The 22,223-nt window shown below is 38.4% G+C and overlaps 1 protein-coding gene across 3 annotated transcripts in view; it reads left to right on the top strand.

Annotated features, from left to right (window-relative positions):
* Nucleotides 1–22,223, top strand: part of OPHN1 (oligophrenin 1) — a 498,955-nt gene that overhangs the window by 188,729 nt on the left and 288,003 nt on the right. For all 3 annotated transcript variants that reach the window (XM_073885819.1, XM_025860816.2, XM_073885818.1), the window contains exons 4-5: nt 3,875–3,936; nt 10,067–10,138. In XM_073885819.1, coding sequence (XP_073741920.1) covers nt 3,875–3,936; nt 10,067–10,138 — 134 coding nt within the window. The remainder of the gene's footprint in view (nt 1–3,874; nt 3,937–10,066; nt 10,139–22,223) is intronic.

Genomic DNA, 22,223 nt, shown 5'->3' with positions numbered 1-22,223 from the left:
GAATTGTGTAAGACTGTTGAATCACAGACCTGTACCTCTGAAACAAATAATACATTGTATGTTAAAAAAAAAAAAAGATAGCAGGAAGGGAAGAATGAAGGGGGGGAAATCGGAGGGGGAGATGAACCATGAGAGACTATGGACTCTGAGAAACAAACAGGGTTCTAGAGGGGAGGGTTTGGGGGGATGGGTTAGTCTGGTGATGGGTATTAAAGAGGGCACGTACTGCATGGAACACTGGGTGTTATACACAAACAGTGAATCATGGAACACTACATCAAAAACTAATGATGTAATGTATGGTGATTAACACAACATAATTAAAAAAAAGGAACATGCAAATCAAAACTACAATGAGGTATCACCTCACTCCTGTCAGAATGGCTAAAATAAAAAACACAAGAAATAAGTGTTTATGAAGGTGTGGAGAAAGAGGAATCCTTTTGCACTGTTGGTGGGAATGCGTATTGGTACAACCACTGTAGAAAACAGTATGGAAGTTCCCTAAAAAATTAAAAATAGAACTACCCTACAATCCAGTAATTGCACTACTGGATATCTACCCCTAAAATACAAAAACACTAATTCAAAGGGTTATATGCACCCCTGTGTTTATAGCAGCATTATTTACCATAGCCAAATTATGGAAGTAGCCCAAGTGTCCATTGATAAATGAATATATAAAGAAGATATGGTGTGTGTGTATTAATATTTTATCTATATCTGTCTATCTAGATCTATATAATGGGATATTATTCAGTCATAAAAAAGAAGGAAGTCTTGCCAATTGCAATGACGTGGGTATAGCTAGAGAGTATATTCCTAAATGAAATAAGTCTGAGAAAGACAAATACCACATGATCTTGCTCATATGTGTGGAATTTAAGAAAGAAAACAAACGAGCAAAGGAAAAAAAAGTGTGACAAACCAAGAAACAGACTATTAATTATAGAGAACAAACTGATGGTTACCAGAGGGGGTAGTGTGGGGGGATTGGTGAAATAGGGCTTGGGATTAAAGAATATACCTATCATGATGAAAATAAAGTAAAATGAAATAATATGTTCAAAATGGGGTAAAGAGATTAGTTTCAAAATAACTGCACTGCAGGACCTAAATGCTGGACTTAGGTAATCAAGACTAAATAAAGGCCAAGCATCATCTCATTGTTATAGTTCAATCATAAGTCAGGGCTATGGGAGCACCTTACTCGACAAAACAGATGTGTTTTGGAAAGTTGGAAAGTTTGGAAAGTTTTACAAATCAAATATTTACATTTTAAATATGTTAGGAGAGTTTAGTAATTAAAGGTATCCTGAAATGAATCTTCCATAATGTTAATGCAAACAAAACAAATATAAACTAATTATATTATGATTAACCACCAATAAAAATAATAGCTAAAGAAACATTTGACAGAATTCAACATCTGTTCATGATAAAAACTTTCAACAAATTAGGTATAGAAGGAATGTACCTCAACATAATTAAGGCAATATGTGACAGCCCACAGCTAAGATCGTACTCAGTGGTGAAAGTTCCAAAGCTTTCCTTCTAAAATCAAGAACAAGACAAATGTGTCCACTCAATACTGCTATTTAGCATTGTACTGGAATCCCTAGCCAGATTAATTAGGTAAGAAAAAGAAATTAAAAGCATTAGAATCAGAAAGAAAGTAGTAGAATCATCTCTGTTTGATTTTATATATAGAAAATCCTAAAGACTTCATCAGAAAAATGTGGGGTAATGGGTAAAAGAAATAGGTGAAGGGGATAAACAGTTAAAAAAAAACAAAAAGATTATCTGAAAAAGAAATAAAGAAAATGATTTTATTTACATTATTTACAGGAGCATCATAACAAAAGTATTTAGGAATAAAATTAACCAAGATGGTCAAAGACTTATACTCTGAAAACTATAAGGCATTGATGAAATTGAAGATTACACAAATAAATGGAAAGATACAGTTCTCATGGATTGGAAGAATTAATATTGTTAAAATGTCCATACTACCCAAGGCAGTCTACAAATTGAAAGCAATCCCTATCAAAATACCATCAGCATCTTTTACAGGCTAGAACAAATAATCTTAAAATTTGTATGAAACCACAAAAGACCTTGAATAGTCAAAGCAGTCTTGAGAAAGAAGAACAAAGCTAGAGGCATCATACTCCCTGATTTCAAATTATACTACAAAGATGTAGTAATCAAAACAGTATGGTACTGGCATAAAAACAGATATATCGATCAGTGGAATAGAATAGCAAGCCCAGAAATAAACCCAGGCTTATGTTGTCAATTAATCTAAGATAAAGGAGGCAAGAATATACAGTAGGGATAAGACAGTCTGGAGTTGGGAAAGCTAGATATTCACTTGTAAAAGAATGAGAGTAGGTTCCAATCTTACACATTCACAAAAGTTAACTTGAAATGGATTAGACTGAAATGTAAGACCTGAAACCATAAAATTCCTAGAAGAAAACATAAAGAAAAAGCTTCTTGATGGGGTCTTTGCTATGACACCAAAGGACAAGCAACAACATAAAAAAAAAATCAACAAGAGGGACTGTATCAAACTAAAATTCTTGTGCACAGCCAAAGAAACAGTCAACAAAATGAAAAGGCAACCTATGGAATGGGAGGAAATACTTGCAAATCATGTATCTGGTAAGGGGTTAATTAAGCCAAAACATATAAACAACTCTGACAACTCAATAGCAAAGCAAACAAACAAAAACCCTCAAATAATCCAATTAAAAATGGGCAAAAGGCTTGAATCAACATTTTTCCAAAGACGATATTAAAATGGCCAAGAGGTACATGAAACTTGCTTAACATCACTAACCATAAGGGAAATGCAATTAAAACCACAATGAGATATTCCCTCAGTTAGAATGGCTTTCATAAAAAGGACAAGATGACAAATGCTGGCAAGGATGTGGAGAAAAAGGAACTTTTGTACACTGTTGGTAGGAATGTAAATTGGTGCCAGTTACTGTGGAAAATAGAATGGAGGTCCCTCAAAAAATTAAAAATAGAATTACCTTATGATCCAGCAATTCCACATCTGGGAATTAATTATCCAAAGGAAATTAAGCCACTATGTTGAAGAGATATCTGCACTCCTGTGTTCACTGCAGCATTATATATAATAGCCAAGACATGGAAACAACTTAATTGTCCATTGATAGATGAATGGATAAAAAAGTTGTGGTATATATATGGTACACACACACACACATATACACATATATACATACATACTGGGATACTATTCAGCCATAAAATACAAGGATATTCTGCCATTTGTGACAACGTGAATGGATCTTTATGGTATCATGCTAAGTGAAATAAAGACATACTGTATGATCTCACTTATATGTGGAACCTAAAAAAGAAACTCCTAGGAAAGGTAATTGGATTTGTGGGGGTTGGGGTAATTGAATGAAGGTAATCAAAACGTACAAACTTCCAGTTGTAAGATAAATAAAAACTGAGGGCATAATGTAAATATGATGACTGTGATTAGCATGGCTATGTGGTATATTTGAAAGTTGCCAAGAGAATAGATCCTATCCTTAAACTCACATAGTGTTGTGTGTCAATTATATCTCAATAAAACTGAAGGGAAAAAATCTCTTGGGTAGTGGAATTGCAAAAAAAAAGAAAAGAAAAGAAAGAAAAAACAAAAAAAGAAAAGAAATATTCAACAGGCACTGAACACATTCTCCTATTGGCCTTAGGTTTGATGCCTTCCTCTCGTGTCCAGGCTGGCTTGGAGCACTGGTCCCTAACTTATATCACTCAGATCTCTGCCCACTTCCCTATCAAGTACTCTGATTAATTTGGTTTATCTTTTATTCTGTCTTTCTAGCTGAATCCTTCAAGGAATTTGCTGAATTGCTCAACGAAGTAGAAAATGAGAGGATGATGATGGTAGGTCACTAACACTGGGGCTTGAACTGGTATCTTGGCTGATATTGGGGATTTTTCTGTCCTCCTTCATTGGATTGATACTCTGTTGTTTCAGTGTCTGTCTCATGGCTGTTTAGAACAGTAAAGATATTTAGGAAGTAGATCTGGTTATTCTATTTTAAGCTTTTACCCTGGGAGTTTTGCATTAGGTAGAAATTAGTGTGGAAATTCCATTTCTGTTCATATCAGCAAGAAGCGGTTTCAAAGGACATTAAACTGGGCTATTGAACATGTGGAAAGAAATTGTGGCCCTTATTGTCCTTAAATTACTCATTTATTTTTCTGTTTCTCTGCTTATAGAAATAAATAATACAGACTTTATTTATATTTGACATATAATTGTTTTATTTAAATCTCTCTGTAGACTTCTCCTTATATTTAAAGTTTATTTCTTAAAATAATAGATTTATTTTTTAGAGCAGTTTTAGTTTTACAAAAACACTGAGTGGAAAGTACAGAGAGATTTCACAGAACCCCTTTCTTCTGTTTTGATTACTGTAGCTTTGTAGTAAGACTTAATGTTAGGTATGAAATTTAGAATCAATTTGTCAGTACCCACAAAATAAATTGATGGGATTTTGATCAGGATTATGTTGAATCTATAGAACAAGTTGGGATAAACTGACATCCTAAGAATATTGTCTTCCTATTTATGAACATGGATTATCTCTCCATTTATTAAACCCTTCTTTGATTTCTTTCATCAGAGTTTTGTAGTTTCCTTACATAGATCTTATATTTCTTTTTTTTTTTTTTTTGGTGAACTCTATTTAGCAGCTTAAAAAAATAATCTTTTTGTGTGGTCCCTAGACCTGCTGCACCAATGTCTCTTAGGAAATTGTTAGAAATGCAGGTCCTCGGCCCCACCCCAGACCTATTTGGACTTAAATGTAGAAGTACCTAAGTTGGTCAATATTTCTTTTTATTAGGGGTGTGAAGGTAATGTTGGAACTTTGTAGAGGGTGATGAGAGGTCTACCTTCCCTTTCTTGATAGGATGATTTCCTGTGGGCAGTTCAGTTTTGTTAAGTCTATTTATTCAATAGCCAGAGTTCTTTAATCTGTCATTACTCATCCTTTTCAACAGTATGATACTGGCTTCTGAGAATCCTGCTGCCATTTCATCTAGGCTCCTAGAGAAGTAGAATTGAAGGCAGGACTTGGATGTAGGGGAAGTAGAGCCTTAGGTTCTAATAATGGCAGTGCTACTAATTGTTGATTTCAAACAAATGGTATTTCGCTGTCTTTCTTTTTTCATATGTATAATGAGGAAAATAACCCCCACCTCCCAAGGTGGTTGTAAGAACTCCAAATGATATAATGAATATGAAAGTCTTCTATAAATAGCAAAAAAATACTTATTAAGTGAGTGTTCTTTGTAGTTAACTTTTGTTACTTCCAAGATTCTGCTTATGGAAATTTGACTTGGGAATTTTCTTAGTTTAAGAGACTTGCTTCTAAGGATATTAAGGAGAGACCAATATGGGTAGTTTCTTTGGAGTCTGGTAGATGGCCACCCTAGCTAATCTACACTCTGCTAAATGTTTTCTTCTGCCTGAAGAATTTGTGGACTACTGCCAATGTTGATCTCAAAGGCATTCAACTCCATTTCATTCATGTACCACTAGAAAACTCAGCTATACTTCTCTTCAGCCCTAGTTGTTTCTTTCTTTTTTCCCTTGAGATCATGAGTGACTTTAATCAAGAAAGCATTTCTTTTTTTATTATTATGTTATGTTAATCACCATACATTACATCATTAGTTTTTGATGTAGTGTTCCATGATTCGTTGTTTGTGTATAACATCCAGTGCTCCATGCAGAACGTGCCCTCCTTAATGCCCATCACCAGGCTAACCCATTCCCCCACCCCCCTCCCCTCTAGAACCCTCAGTTTGTTTTTCAGAGTCCATAGTCTCATGGTTCGTCCCCCCCTCCGATTTCCCCCCCTTCATTCTTGCCCTCCAATCACAGACCTGTACCTCGGTACCTAGTTGTTTCTTGATCTCTTTTATTTACCCAATTACAAAGCTCTAAAATATTAAAGTAGGACTCATCTTTTGAGACATTGTTTTTCTCACCCTTCTTGCTGGCTTTTTTCCACAGGAGTGACTCATTTTCTTCTGTCTCTCATTATGTTGTGCCTCTTTGTCCCCACAACTCTTCAATCATGTATTGAGTGTTGGCTCCCCATTTCCCGTTTAATTTTAGGAATGCTGTGAAGGTTAGGCTCAATGAGGGCCTTTCACAACATGCCAGGAATTCATTGCTTCACTGCACCTCTCCCTTTTCCTAGAACTGTGGTAAAAGGACTTCTTACCCCACTATGGATAATATGGGAGGTGTTAAATAGCTTCTTTTCCTTTCTATAAGAAGAGGCCAAAAGAAGCTTTAGAACAGGAAGTTCACAGCTCTAGCCTGTGATAATTGCAAATGTCTAGTCATTCTTGTAAATGAACTTAAATTGTGGAAGGAATTATGGAGGAAAGTTTTGAAGAGGGGCATTCCAACTGTGATGTTCTTAAATAGTACCCTGTGGGATATTGTATTACCTCAGAAGTTGGCCTTGAAAAGTTTGGATAACAGATTTCCTGTATGATTAACGTTTTGCTTGCCTAGGTGCCTTTCTGACTCTGAAGGCGACCCTGTTAGCAATGTGCAAGGTCTGTCTTTGAGGACTGCGAAGAATGACCTAAAGAGACCCATACTATTTCAAGCAGTATATCCTCAATGACTTCTTTTGGTAATTAGTTATCCATCAAAGATTCATGAACAATCCTACACTGCTGGATCGAGTACCATCTCTAATCTGCTAAATGCCCTACCTAGTGTTAATTGGGATTCATACAATAGGAACCTGATTAGCTAAACTCACTAATGTGTTGTTTAGAGTGTCACTTATCATGCTGGGGGTTCTACCCTGGGATAGGAGGTAGGAACTTTTCTGCTAGAGAGCTTATGAAATGGGTGTAGTGATCAGAAAGGGGAATAAAGATCATGTTTAATTAAAAGGGCTTTTTTTGAATAGTTGCTAGACTTCTAAGAGATTTGAGGATAAAACGAAATAAAAAAAAAAAGTCAAGCTTCAGTGTGATCTTTTCCTACATATCTAGCTCTGTGTTCTGGCAGAAAGTATTATAATAACCAATGAGTGTCAAAGAGAGGAAATGCTCAGCGTATTTATTTGTGTTGTAGGAGACTGGTAGCAGTATTATAATCAATGTGATCAAGTGAGAACTATGGCGTCCAATTTCAGTGAATCATGTGCTAGTTTTCTTGACAGAGACAGGGCCAAACATACAAAAAGCAGTGGCCTTATGGACCTGTGTAAGAAGTTGCTGGCACACCTGCTTATACAAGAAAATCCCCTTTGAAGCATAAAAACTGGCAACTGTACCATTCTTGGGTTGCCTGTGCATGCAAGGGCTCAGCTGAAAGTCCATATAGAAGTTTGACACATACTACTCTCCTTAGAAATGGCATGTTCACTTCGTATTCAAAGGCAAACTTCTTCAATGTGTCCCAGGTAACCACTTTTTGTGTGTTACCTTTGTGAAAGTGGAAATAGTTTTTCTAATTATCTGTTGCTGCACAACAACCTATTCCAAAATGTAGTGGCTTAAACTAAAACCATTTAATTTTATCTCATTATGTTGTGGGTCAGGAATTCAGATAGGGATCAGCTGGGTAATTTTTCTGCTTCATGTGGTAGTATTCACCTGGGAGGTGGGTTGAGGTGGAGAGTCCAAAGCAGTCCAAAGCTTTGCTCACCTATCAAGCATCTTAGTGGAATGGCTGGGAGGCTGGGCTCAGCTGGACTTTTGATCAGAAAGTGTATGTTTGGCCTCTCTCGGTAGGTAGTCTCAGGATAGTCCAGCTTCCTATAGGGTAGCTCAGGGCACCCCAGGGGAAATGTTCCAAGAGACCCAGGTGGAAGTTGCTGGCCTTTTATGACGTAGTCTGAGAAGTCACGTAGTGTCACTTCTGCTATACTCTATTGGTTCAAAGAAGTAATAAACCCACTCATATTTAAGGTAGAGGGGACAGCGACCTCACCTCTCAGTGGGGAAAGTATCTCAAAATTTGTGGCCATGTTTTAAAACTTGCACAAAAGGAGAGAAGAAAAATGACTCTCTGTACTGGATCTATGACATTAATGACATAATTTGTTTCCAGGTATGTACACAAAGTTGATTATCACATATCTCACAGTCCATAGAACTATAGAGTGTGTTGGGCAAGAGAGATGTGCTAATACTTTTTTTAAAATTTAAATTCTATTAGCATACAGTACATCATCAGTTTCTGATGTCATGTTCAGTGATTCATCAGTCGTGTATAACACCCAATGCTCATCCCATCATGTGCCCTCTTAACTGAGCTAGTACTTTTAATAAAAGAATTCTTTTTTTTAAATATCTTTTATTTATTTATTTATTTATTTATTTATTCATTCATTCATTCATTCATTCATTCATTCATTCATTTGAGACACAGAGATACAGAGAGAGAGAGAGAGAGCATGAGCAGGGAGAGAGGCAGAGGGAGAGGGAGAAGCAGGCTCCTCGCTGAGCCAGGAGCCCGATGCGGGGCTCGATCCCAGGACCCTGGGATCATGACCTGAGCCGAAGGCAGATGCTTAACCATCTGAGCCACTCAGGTGCCCCTAATAAAAGAATTCTTATTTTTGATCAAGGAGAATCACTGATGTCCTTATTTTTGGTACTAGGGCTTCTGGTAGAGCTTGATTGGATGAGAGTTTGGCCATTTAGTTGAACTCTGAATCATACCTGGACGCAAAACAGGAGACCCAAAGTGCCTGCAGGACACAGATTAAAAAATACGTACTAATGCGCCAACCCCAAATGCCCATGCATTTTGGTGGTAGTTTAAAAACTGCTTCTTGGGATGCCTGGATGGCTCAGTCATTAAGCGTCTGCCTTCGGCTCAGGTAATGATCCCAGGTCCTGGGATCGAGCTCCGCATCGGGCTCCCTGCTCGGCGGGAAGCCTGCTTCTCCCTCTCCCACTCCCCCTGCTTGTGTTCCCTCTCTTGCTGTCTCTCTCTCTCTGTCAAATAAATAAATAAATAAAAGTCTTTAAAAACTGCCTCTTAATCTGGAGAATACAGGACTGGTCAAAACTGGCTTTCTACTGTTTTTTTCTACTTTTGTTATGAAGATATATCTTGTCTTACTGACACTTTATGTCTCATTTGACAAAGAAGGCAGTACCTCATTTCCCTGTCTTATCTCAAAATTAGTGCAATGGGTCCTAAAATCCAGCCCTTCAGATGTATTCTCTTAGGTCCTCCATTAATGTACAGCTGATTCACACCACTGAAGAAAAACAAACCCCACTTGTTGCCTTGGATAGATGCAATCTTTCAAGAGGTTTATATGAACACAAATCTTTGTATATCTCTGCCTGCCCACTGAGCAAGGGGTCCAGTTTGCAAATGGTGTTTTTATATCTCTAGAACCATATTAATGTCAATATTTTTCATTCTTGGACAGGCTGTTTTTATCAGCTTTGGAGCTGATGCCTACATTTGTAGGTAATTTGAAGGCCTGATCCAGTGCTCTCTGTGATGCTGTAATATACTCCTAAGTTCTGAAGAAAATGTTCTGATTTTTATGACACACCCTGGCAGGACCGGAAATAGTTTATCCTGGGATTTATCCTGATGCTATTACTGCTAAATCATTTGCCTCCCATGAAATGGTTTGCATTTGGTGCAATTGGTATTTTCAAACATTTTCCATTCTCTTTCTCTTTTCCACATATACTTCAGGCCCCCTGTATCTGTTTCTGGACATGACTATAGATACTTATTGATTAAAAACTCAGATCAGACTACCAGTAAGTTACAGAGAAATGCCCCTAATGTCGCTTCTCTCATTTCCTCTCAAAACATTTGATTTTAAGAGACCAGTATGGGAAAAAAAGACAGTAACAACAATGAAAAAAACCCACAAATCAATTTACATTTTGCAGGTTGATGTATTACAGGGTAATGCCTTAGTAACAAGGAAACTGAATCTGAACCTTTCTAATCTGAAAGTTGTTTTGTGTGTTCTTTCTTTTTTTCTAGGTACACAATGCTAGTGATTTGCTGATTAAACCCCTGGAAAATTTTCGGAAGGAGCAAATAGGCTTTACCAAGGTACATTTTCTCCAAATGTATAAGATATTTTTTATACCTGAGTAGTTTGGGCTACCACTCTTCACTCTTTAGGGGTGAGGAGGGTTCATATATATACGAAAATTCATTCAAAAAAGTGAGAAAATCTGAAATTGGCTCCTGGCTATGTTTCCAACGAGCTGTGCAACTGTGGACAAGTTTCTTCTCTTTTTGGAGCTTCAGTTTCTCCATCTGGAAAATGAGGAGCTTGATAATAGGCATTATTTAAAGGGCACTTACTATGTGCTTGCTAAGCACTGGGCTACATGCTTTACATTCATTCTCTAATCACAACAGTTGTGTGAGGTTCTGGTATTTTCCACATTTTACAAATGAGGCAGCTGAGGTTTGGGCAAGATAAAAAAAACCTGACCAAAGTTGTATAGTTAGGGACAGTAGCCAGCATTTAGACTTTAGGATTTCTTTTAGCTTTAAATCCCACATTCTTTCCATTAAGCCCTACTATGTAGATATTTGCTGTCCAATATGGTATCCATAGCTATATAAATAAAATAAAATTAGCAACTCAGTTTCTCAGTCATGCTAGTCACATTTCAAGTGCTTGGTACCTACATGTGGCTACTAGCTACTGTGTTGGATTGCACAGACATAGAACATTTCCGTCATTGTAGAAATTTCTACTGGACAGCACTGTGCCAGATAATCTCAGATTATTTCCAGCTTGATCACTCATGGATCTGGCTCCCCAGTGTCTCATAAAGAGGTACGAAAAATTGTTAAATTTCTTCTTTTCAGCTAAGAATAGACCTATTTTTTGAACTCCAGTATGTATGCAACATGTAACCTAGATAGTCTTCCAGAACTAAATGTAGCATCTTGACTAAGCATCTGGTCCTAAAAAGGATTGAGAACACACCATCTGGTTATTATCTGGAATATTGTGACAGCAAGCAGTTTGGATTGAAGAGAGCAAGTTGAGAGAGGAAAGAGGAAAGACGAGATTAGTGGATGTGATGTCACTGTTGGATGTCATCAGTCAGCTTGACCTGGGTATTATTTGAATGACTGCCATTCAGGCTAACTGAGTTAATATGGATAGCCCAGCAATTCTGGATTCTACTTGATATATCTGGAATCTCATTAATGTAAGTACTTAATTGGGAAAATATATAATTGAAGGAGGGAAGAACCTTTAAAATCATAAGTGTGGTATGAAAATAGTTAAGTGATATGACATTTGTTACATAACAATGAATCTTTATGAAGAAGGACAGATAATGTGAAAATCTTCACATAGTCTACTTTCACTCCTGGATGAGATTAGGAAAAAGGAAAGTAAGAATATGCTGCAGTGGTTGATTGACCTCATGTCATCTGAGGGAAAGGAAACAAATATCTATTATATATTTCCTATGTCCCAGGCCTGTGCTGAGGATTTTACATGTGTTGTCTTCCTTAATTCTTACAGCAAACCTATGAAGTAGGATGTATAATATCCATTATCTCAATGAAGAAACAGACTCAGAAAGGTTATATTCTTATATTCCTATCGGTCTTTTTTTTTTTTTTTCCTACTTCCTTACCGTAGGGTCAACTTGTACACCTAAAAGGCGAGTGACCAACTCTCAGGGTGAGGGCTGTTTTCAAGAAACTATCTAGAATTATCCTGGTAGTAAGTAAAATTTAGGGTAATAGAAAGAGCAGTGAACTAAGGACTAGAAAATGCAGGTTCCCGTCTACCCCTGTGTTTTCAAATTATTGCCTATCAGTTCCAACACTTCTCAATACCTATTCTGTGAAAATGGATGGAATTCCTTTAAGCATCTCTCCTTTACAATGATCAAGCTGTAAAGCTTTCTCAGGAGATGGTGCTGGAGGGATATTGCAGGAGGAAGGGGCTCTCCTGAAGTTTCCAACTGCTGCAAAGTGGGGGTCAGTAGAGAGGGAGTGAGCTATCTGGTGGGGGCTCTGACCCAGCCACACATCTAGAATACATGGCCCCTCAGTGCCTTTGAAGCCTCTGCCTGGCCTGGCGATAACTTATCTGCGGATCTCTCAATTTAGGTCTCTCCCTGAAGGCCTCCCCACTCATTCTGTCCCCCAGCTCCCCTCTGTAGGCCCCACACCTCTCCCACCTGCTGACTGAAGGTTTATAACAGAGCTGCTGCTCCCTGCTTCCTCTGCAAGCCCCCATACAGCCTGCTTGCTCCTTAGGGGGTTCCTACTGAGGCAGGCTGGTCCTGCAAAGCTTATTGGTAACCTAAAAAGTTCCCATTCTCTCTCTATTCCTACTCCACTAGTTGCTGCTTGCTCCCCCACCTACACTCTGGAGAGTTGTCTCCTGCTTACCTAGTGACTCTAGAACACCAGGCCAAACCAATTTAAGCTAACTTCTCTGCTTAAATTACACCTTTTCCAATGAGTTTGGAGCCCCTTCCAAATTTGCCCTTCCATGGGTACCCTCCCTCAGCCTCAGGGTACTGTAAAGAATTTCCTTATATATTACAGTTAGTTTTTTTTCTTTTAGTTTAATACGTTTGGAGTTTAATAAATCTATATAGTGGTTTTTATCTTTTGATTGGGCCCAGACTGATACACCCAGCACTGCTGCTAGTTGGCTCTGTGACTTAACTGGTAGTGGAAAATGCTTTGCTAGGCCCTTACAAATAAAGATGTATGTTCTCATTTGAACCTTGTAAAGTAGAACTTATTGTCCTTTTTTACTGATGAGGACACTAAGATTCAGTGAGGTGTAGTGTTAAAGTCATTCAACCAGGAAGTGGCAGAGCTTGGATTTGAATTCATTTCTCTCGATTGTAAGTCTGGGGGAGAAAAAAAAAAAAGCCTTGAATTCCAGGTCGCAGGTCCAGATGGAGCTGCTGCAGGTACATATCTTGGTAATACTCCATGGAAAAATTTAATGGTTAAAATGAAGGGTTCCTTGGGGCACCTGGCTGGCTCTGTTGGTAGAGCATGTGACCCTCGATCTTGGGGTCATGATTTCAAGCCCCATGTTGGACATAGAGATTACTTTGAAAAAGGGGGGGGAGGAATTCCCTGTTACCCATCCACTAAGCATGGCCTGCTAAGAGGGACAATGCTAAGTTGATGTCTTCTGCTTTTAGAGGGCAACATACACCACAAGTGGATGTGCTACTTCAATTTGCCAAGTAACCCAAAAGCTTTGAGCCTAGAGGAAAAGCAAAACAAAAACTTTTGCAGCAGGGTAGGGTCCAACTTAGTCTGCCTGCATGTTCTGAGAAATAACTCCAATTTTTTATGCTCCAGTTCAAGGAGTCACCTTTTTTAATAAAGGCAAACTCACATGTCCAGTATTTCATAAAAAATGATGCAATTCTCCATGTAAATATGGTCAGCAGAAATTATGCAAGTAGTATGAAAAGTAGGCCATTATTTTTCCCCACAAGGATCCCAAAGGAAAAAAAAAGATAGCACTTCTCTCTTGGCCTCAGTTTTCTCGTATGTACAAGAAAACCAATGGACAAATAATCCTTAATCTAATCTGTGTGAGATCCTAGGGGTAATTAACTAAAAGTGCATCTGTTCAGTAGTAGAAATTGGCTAGTCAGAATTTACTGTGCTGTAAATGTAAAATATGTGCTAGATTTTGAAGATGGTGTGAAAAATGTAAAATATCATTAATATTTTATATTGATCACATGTTGAATGGTATTTTCGATATAGTGGGTAAAATAAGATATATCATTGAAATTAATTTCACTTGTTTCTTTTTCCTTTTCTTAATATGATTACTAGAAAGGTAAAAATTATAGATATGGCTTGCATTAGATTTCTATTTGGTAACACTGAACTAAACAATGTAAGTACAGTTGAATTATTTGTTTAATAACTAGAGGTTTGTACTTCTTGATTCCCTTTATCCATTTTACCCATCCCCCCCACCCAGCTCCCCTCTGGCAACAACCAGTTTGTTCTCTGTATTTAAGAGTTTCTTTTTGGGTTGGTTGGTTTGTTTCTTCGTTTGATCATTTGTTTTGTTTTTTAGATTGCACATGTAAGTGAAATCATATGGTACTTGTGTTTTTCTGACCTTATTTCATGTAATACCCTCTACGTCCATCTATGTTGTCACAAATGGCAAGATCTCATTCTTTTTTATTGCTGAGTAATATATACCACATCTTATTTACCCCTTCATCTATCAGTGGACACTTGGGTTGCTTTCATACCTTGGTTATTATAAATAATGCTGTTGTAAATACAGGGCTGCATATATCTTCTTGAATTAGTGCTGTTTTTTCCTTTGGGTAAACACCCAGTAGTGGGATTACTGGATCATGTGTTATTTCTATTTTTGATTTTTTGAGGAACCTCCATACTGTTTTCCACAGTGGCTGCACCAGCTTACAGTCCCAGCAGCAATGCAAGAGGATTCCCCTTTCTTTCTCTGCATGCTTGCCAACACCTGTTGTTCCCTGTGTTGCTGATTTTAGCCTTCCTGACAGGTGTGAGGTGGTATCTCATCCTGGTTTTGATTTGCATTTCCCTGATGATGAGTGATGTTAAGCATCTTTTCTTGTGACTATTGGACAACTAGGTGTCTTCTTTGGAAAAATGTCTGTTCAGGTCCTCTGTCCATTTTTTAATTGAATATTTGCTTGTTGATATTGAGTTGTACAAGTTCTGTATACATTTTGAATACTAACTCCTTATCAGATATACTATTTGCAAGTATCTTCTCATTCAGTAGGTTGTCTTTCATTTTGTTGATAGTTTCCTTTGTTGTGCAGTTTTTTATTTTGGTGTAGTCCCAATATTTTATTTTATTTTAGTGTTCAGTAATTTATCAGTTGTGCATAACACCCAGTGCTCATCACAACACGTGCCCTCCTTAATGCTCATCACCCAATTACTTCATCCCCCCACCCATCTCCCCTCCAGCAATCCCCAGTTTGTTTCCCAGAGTTAAGAGTCTCTCATGGTTTGTCTCCCTCTCTGATGATTTTCAGTTTTCCTGCCCTTCCCCTATGATCCTCTGCACTGTGTCTTATGTTCCAAATATGAGTGAAACCATATCATAATTGTCTTTCTCTTATTGACTTATTTTGCTCAGCATAATAGCCTCTAGTTCATCCACATTGATGTAAATGGTGATGGCTGAGTAATATTCCATTGTGTGTGTGTATGTATATACACACACCACATCTTCTTTTTCTTTTTTTCTTAAGTTCAGTTAGCCAACTTATAGTCCATCATTACTTTTTGATGTAGTGTTCAATGATTCATTAGTTGCATATAACACCCAGTGCTCATTGGATCACGTGCCCTCCTTAATGTCCATCACCCAGTTACCCATCCCCCCACCCCCTTCCCTTCTGCAACCCTCAATTTATTTCCCAGAGTCCAGAGTCTCTCATGGTTTGTCTCCTTCTCTGATTTCTTCCCATTCAGGTTTCTTTCCCTTCCCCTGTGGTCCTCTGTGCTATTCCTTATGTTCCACATATGAGTGAAACCATATGATAATTGTCTTTCTCTGCTTGACTTATTTCGCTTAGCATAATCCCCTCCAGTTCCATCCATGTCGATGCAAATGGTAGGTATTCATCCTTTCTGATGGCTGAGTAATATTCCATTGTATATATGGACCACATCTTCTTGATCCATTCATCTGTCGTTGGACATCTTGGCTCTTTCCACAATTTGGCTATTGTGGAAAGCCATTGGACATTGCTGCTATGAACATTGGGGTGCAGATGTCCCTTCAGATCACTACATTTGTATCTTTGGGGTAAATACCTAGTAGTGTAATTGCTGGGTCATAGGGTAGCTCTATTTTTAACTTCTTTTTTTTTAAAGATTTTATTTTTTATTTATTTGACAGAGAGAGACACAGCGAGAGAGCGAACACAAGCAGAGGGAGTGGGAGAGGGAGAAGCAGGCCTCCCCACTGAGCAGGGAGCCCGATGTGGGGCTCGATCCCAGGACCCCAGGATCATGACCTGAGCCACCCAGGTGCCCCTCTATTTTTAACTTGTTGAGGAACCTCCATACTGTTTTCCAGAGTGGCTATACCAGCTTGCCTTCCCACCAACAGTGTAAGAGGGTTCCCTTTTCTCCACATCCTCGCCAACATTTGGTGTTTCCTGTCTTGTTAATTTTAGCCATTCTGACTGGTGTGAGGTGGTATCTCATTGAGGTTTTGATTTGTATTTCCCTGATGCCAAGTGGTGTGTAACACTTTTCATGTGTCTGTTGGCCATTTGTATGTCTTCTTTGGAGAAATGTCTGTTCATGTTTTCTGCCCATTTCTTCACTGGATTATTTGCTTTTTTGGGTGTTGAGTTTGATACGTTCTTTACAGATCTTGGATACTAGCCCTTTATCTGATACGTCATTTGCAAATATCTTCTGTCATTCCATAGGTTGCTTTTTAGTTTTGTTGACTGTTTCCTTTGCTGTGCAGAAGCTTTTTATCTTGATGAAGTCCCAGTAGTTCATTTTTGCTTTTGTTTCCCCACACAGAGAGCAGTCACCTGGTCCTGCATGTACCCGCGATGCCCCTCCTGGGGGAAGGTGGAGGGTTGCTGGGTCTCTGCCCCTTTCAGGGCCCTGCCCGCAGAGTGGTTGCCCGATAGTGCCGCAGTTTGGGATTTATGGTGAACGGAGCTGAGAGTCCCCTCTTGGGCTCGCTGACTGCAACCAGTTTCCATGCTTCAGTGCTTGGGACCTCTGCTGGCTCAGGTACCCCTGTTCTTTCTGTGACTCCTGGGTTCCTGAGACCACTCACAGTGTCCCAGCTAGCATTCTTCCCTGCTTCTCCACTTGAGCATCTTTCAGGAAGGGATGTCTCTCACTGGAGCAGACTTCTAGAGGTTCCGATTTTGTGCTCCTGGGCTCTATCACTTTCCAGTAGCTGGCTTACAGAGGCTCCCTCCCCCCACCATTTATCTTCTGATATATCCCTTCAGATTCACTTTTCTGCACCTCTTACCTTGCAGAAAATGGTCACTTTTCTGTTTGTAGAATTCTAGCAATTCTTTTCTTATATCCCAGGCTGAATTCATGGGTGTTCAGAATGGTTTGATAGTTATCTAGCTAAATTCAAGGGACCAGATGAAAGGAGTTCCCCTACTCTTCCACCATCTTGCCTCCCTCCCCCAGTAGTTTAATTTTGCTTTTGTTTTCCTTGCCCAAGGTGACATATCTAGGAAAATGTTGGCTGATGTCAAAGAGGTTATTGCCTATATTGTCTTATAGGAGATTTTTGATTTCAGGTCTCACATTTAGGTCCAACTATTTACTTTTGGTAGAAAGCTTCTGCCATTTCATGGGTTCTCTGGATTCAGAATCAACAGGAAGGCAGCATTTGATGAAAATTCATATACACATAGATATAGAATTAATTAAATTAGTTAACATAAATAAAATTATTCGAATAGCACCTGGCATGTAATACATGTTAGTGTTTTCTGTTGTTGTTATCATCATCCTCATCATTATCATTGTTATTGGCAGTAAAACAGGGAGAATAGAACACTTTCCATAAAATTGTCCAATTGGTGATAGTCTTACTCTGATTAAAAATTCACAAGGAGAAAATTTAATGAGTGAGACAGGAAGATAAATACAGTGGCAATGAATGTTTCCCACGTGACTACTGGTACATGGAGAGGTTTCATGTCACTGGATCTCCGGATTTGTGTCTCTGGCTTTGTGGGGTGTTTGAGATGTCTTTTTGTCATAGGAAGTTAGAAAAGGGGAGGGGCAAATAATTGAGAGTGCTGGGAACTAAGAGGGGACATATTTGGAATAAACTCATCTTGTTGTTCAAAGAGGATTAGCCTCTTCAAATGATGCTGATGATAGTACCTCTTGAAATAATGAATGTCTTGTGTGAAATCTGTGGAAAGTGTTGGAGCATGCATGGTGGGGATTGATGTGTAATATTCAAATGATACTCTTCTCCTGTGACTCCTGTAATAGATTTTGAGCTATTGGTTAGGGAATTTGCTGGGTAATGCAAGTTATAATGTTTGCAGAGTCCATTTGCAGACCAATGAACTCTGTTGTCAGTTCAACTTGGCTGACTTAGTCCCAGTGGACAGGCTCTTTCAATAATCAGAATCTCAAAAGGCCATTTTGTAACTGAGATATTTCACAAAGACAACAGTTTCTCTATCTGATTAGCCATTCTGTGATGTCTTGGACACTAGCTTTTGTTATACAATAGCTTCTAAATGCCTCAGATGGTTGGGTTCCCAAGCATAGAATCATGGGCCAGATGATTTCACAGGTATCCTCTCCATCAGAGGATTTTTTTCCCAGGGGAAACTGCTGGTAGGGCTCCTAAATCCCTACTTTAGCCAGAGCAGTTTCTCTTGGATCTGTTTTATATACTGAACTTTTGGGGCAATATTTCTTTTAAAATAGGATTCTATTGGCTAAAAAGTTTGCAAACCACCTCTTTACGCTAAAACTCGATTGGTCTCTCTTTTCCAATTAAATAGGATATGTCTTCTAATCTCTGTATGGTAGTTGGGATACTTATGCAATTAGATGCATGTTTGTTTTCCTCAAATTTTAGTGTGTAATCTGCAGTGTGATCAGACTAATCCCATTTTACAACCCTTGAGTTTTGAGAAAAAAAGTGTTTTTTTTTTCCACTGTAAAAATTGAACCTATATACAACACACACTTGCACAATAATTTAAAATAAAATAATACAATAAGATCTATTAAAAACTCCACAGTCTTCATTCTTTCCCCACTCCTCAAAGTCATATAGTTTTAACCATTTGTATTCTTTTGGTAGTTGCTTTCATATTTAAAAAAATGCTTTTATTGCTACTGCATTATCCACTTGAGAAATTATTTATTTTGTCTTGCTATGAATAGAGGAAGTCATTGCTCAACACCTCTCTCTTTCCCTCCCCTTCTGTTGCTGGGTGGACTGGGGAGATCTCCAGACCCTGACGCCTCCTCCCAACCTATCTCTGGTTTGTTGCCAGAGGCTCTTTGTTTCATTGCAAGAAAGAATTCAAGGATGGATCAGACACAGTGATTGAGTGGTACAAGTGGAAGAGTTTATTAAAGGGAGAGTACACTTTTGAGATCTGAGAGCTGGTGAACTCAAGTGAGAGCTGTGCCTAAGCTAGCGTTTGAGGTCTCTATCTTTTATTAACAGTTATTAACTAAGGGGTAGAATATTTGTTATTTGTGGAGGGGATTTCTTTGGGAGCAGGGTTTCATGCCTTTTCGCCCTTACTTGGTCAGGCTCTCTGGCCTTCTTTGTCTAGGGCCTGTCTGGTGTGATCTGGCTTCCTTTGGCTTTGTTTTTGGAATACTGCCAAGACAGGTTTCTAACTTTCTTGATAATGGGCCGTGACTCCCACCTTACTGGCCTCCAGACATCCTGTTAAAGCCTAACTGTCTATTCTAACACTTCTAAGTTCTGATAACTATAACATCCTTTTACTTACCTCTGTTACTTTAAATAATATACTTAACCCCTATTTCTTACTCCATTACTCACTTTTGACTGTGGCTTTGTAAGATGGAGATATTAACACTTCTATCTTCCTTTACTGCCTCTAAACCCTCGACTCCTATCAACCACACCTTCACTTTTCACTGGTAGGGTTGATCACATTACTACTGGTTGATCACACTACTATTCTAGTCTGGAACCTTAATTAAATCTTGTTGGTGGTTATTATTAAGCTCATTTTATAGTGACAAATGCAAGTGACAAATCCAGGATTTGAACTCAAGTTTCTTGGCTCTGAGTCCATAAATTTTCACATTTCTTTTTTTTTTTTTAAGATTTTATTTATTTGACAGAGGGAAACACAGTGAGAGAGGGGACGCAAGCAGGGGGAGTGGGAAAGGGAGAAACAGGCTTCCCATGGAGTGGGGAGCCCAATGTGGGGCTCAATCCCAGGATCATGACCTGAGCTGAAGGCAGACGCTTAACAACTGAGCCACCCAGGCTCCCCAATTTTCACATTTTTCTATACTGGATTAATATGAGTATTAATTTCTGGTGGCTAGGATAGATCAAGGATGATCCCCTTCTTTACCCTTTTCTCCTAATTTCTTGTCTACTAGGCTTAGATAATTTTTGTCTACCTACTCTAGACTCCTATTTGGTTAACTCCTTCTATTCCTCTCACCTCTCAAAAGTCCTGGCACATGCAAATCTTGTGAGTAATTTCCCATGTGTATATTTTAGTTATCACTTGGTTAGCAGAACCCTTCCCACCACTATTCCCCTTCTCACCACCATTCAACCCCCGCAAGCCCCCTGCACCAAGGTCAAGGAAGGACAAACCAAACTCAGTCCAGTTCTGTTCATAATGGTTCTTTCATCCTGCAGTGTAGAATGCCGGGCTGTCCATTGGAGATGGCAGAATAAAGACTTAGTCATCCACTGTAGACACATGACAGAGAAAGTATTTGTACCCTTTGATTCATATTTTTTGGGGCTTGTCAGAATTGCCCACAGTATTATGTTTTCAGTTCTTTTTTAAGGATGCTCTTGCCAAAGAATAGTCACTGAATTGAGCCTTTGTGTATTCTCTGGTGAGAATAAGGGCCAAATGGCCTAAGACATCTGAATCTGCATTTAACCCACTTTCTGAAGAGTTGGAGCTTGTGTGGAAGCTATGATATAGTGTGTTCTCACCCAACAGATGTCAGGCAAGTAGGCATTGACAGTAATGTATAAGTTTGCCAGTCTTAACTGTTACTTCTTCTCCATGAACAGAGATCATAGAAAAAACTTTAGGAAAAGGGCTTGTTCTGGAGGTAGATAATGTTGAAAAAAAGTAAAGAAGATGGAACAAAATGAACCCTGATAATTAGGGTAGGTGAGGCTAAGGGTATTAGTCTGCCCTGGATTCCAAATGTGAGTGCATATCCTGGGACAGAGAGGAAGGAAGGAGGAGCAAATAACCATGAAAAGCTACAATTTGAATTTCAGATCACTTCATCCCTTGAGTCTCAGTGCCCCGTAATGTATTAGGTAGAAGAGTCAAGGACTCAACATGCTCAAGAGCTAAGCTGTGTGACAGTAATCCATAAGTGATTTTCAAGCCAACATCAAATACTTTACATGCTTTGTAATAATAATTACCACATAGTAGGTGCTTGTTGTATGTTACCTCAATTAAGCATTATTATCCACTTCCTACAGATGAGGAAGTCAAGACCCATAATGGTCAAATAACTTGTCCAAGGACAGAAAGTTATTAACAGAAGCAAGCTTCAACCAGATATTTGTTAATTCCAGAAATCATACTCTTTCCTTTTTATGTACTCTGAAACCAGCTTTGTGGGGTTGTTATGAAAAAATTTATAAAGATAGATTAATAATGCCTGACAATTTAATGGGTAAATACATTGTGAGAAAATCACACTATTTTACAGTAATAAGAATGAATGAACTAGACCTGTTGTACACAACAACAGGGATGAATGACAAATACAAGATCAAGGGGAAAAAAGCTAGTCACAAAAGATTGCCTACTGTATGTATATATTTGTACAAAGTTCAAAAACAGGCAAAAATAAATGATGGTGTTAGAAGCCAGGATACTGGTTACCCAAGAGTGGGGGTATAAGTGAGAAAGTCAGGTGTATTCCATTTGTGAATATTTATTGAGAATAGTGCAGAGTATTTTTCAGATTATATGTTACATTTTTTTACTAAGTTTTAAATTTTAATTCCAGTATAGTTAACATACAGTGTTGTATTAATTTCAGGTGTACAATATAGCGACTCAAAAATTCCATCACAAGTGCACTCCTTAATTCCCATCACTATTTAATACATCACCCCCACCCCTCTGGTAACCATTAGTTTGTTCTTTATAATTACGAGTATGTTTCTTGCTTTCTCGCTCTTTTTCCATTTGCTTGTTTGTTTTCTTTCCTAAATTCCACATATGAGTGAATGAAATCATGATATTTGTCTTTCCTGACTTATTTCACTTAATATTATACTGTCTAGCTTCATCCATGTTTTTGCAAATGTCAAGATTTCATTCCTCTTTATGGCTGAATAATATTCCTCTCTCTGTGTGTGTGTGTGTGTGTGTGTGTGTGTGTGTGTGTGTGTGTGTGT

This window comes from Callorhinus ursinus, unplaced genomic scaffold (assembly GCF_003265705.2).
Source record: "Callorhinus ursinus isolate GAN/ISIS: 27379988/994484 unplaced genomic scaffold, GSC_fseal_2.0 scaffold66, whole genome shotgun sequence".
In the NCBI taxonomy this organism is placed as follows: domain Eukaryota; kingdom Metazoa; phylum Chordata; class Mammalia; order Carnivora; family Otariidae; genus Callorhinus; species Callorhinus ursinus.
The sequence above is the reverse complement of the archived record's forward strand: the minus strand, read 5'-3'. Positions and strand labels throughout refer to the sequence as shown.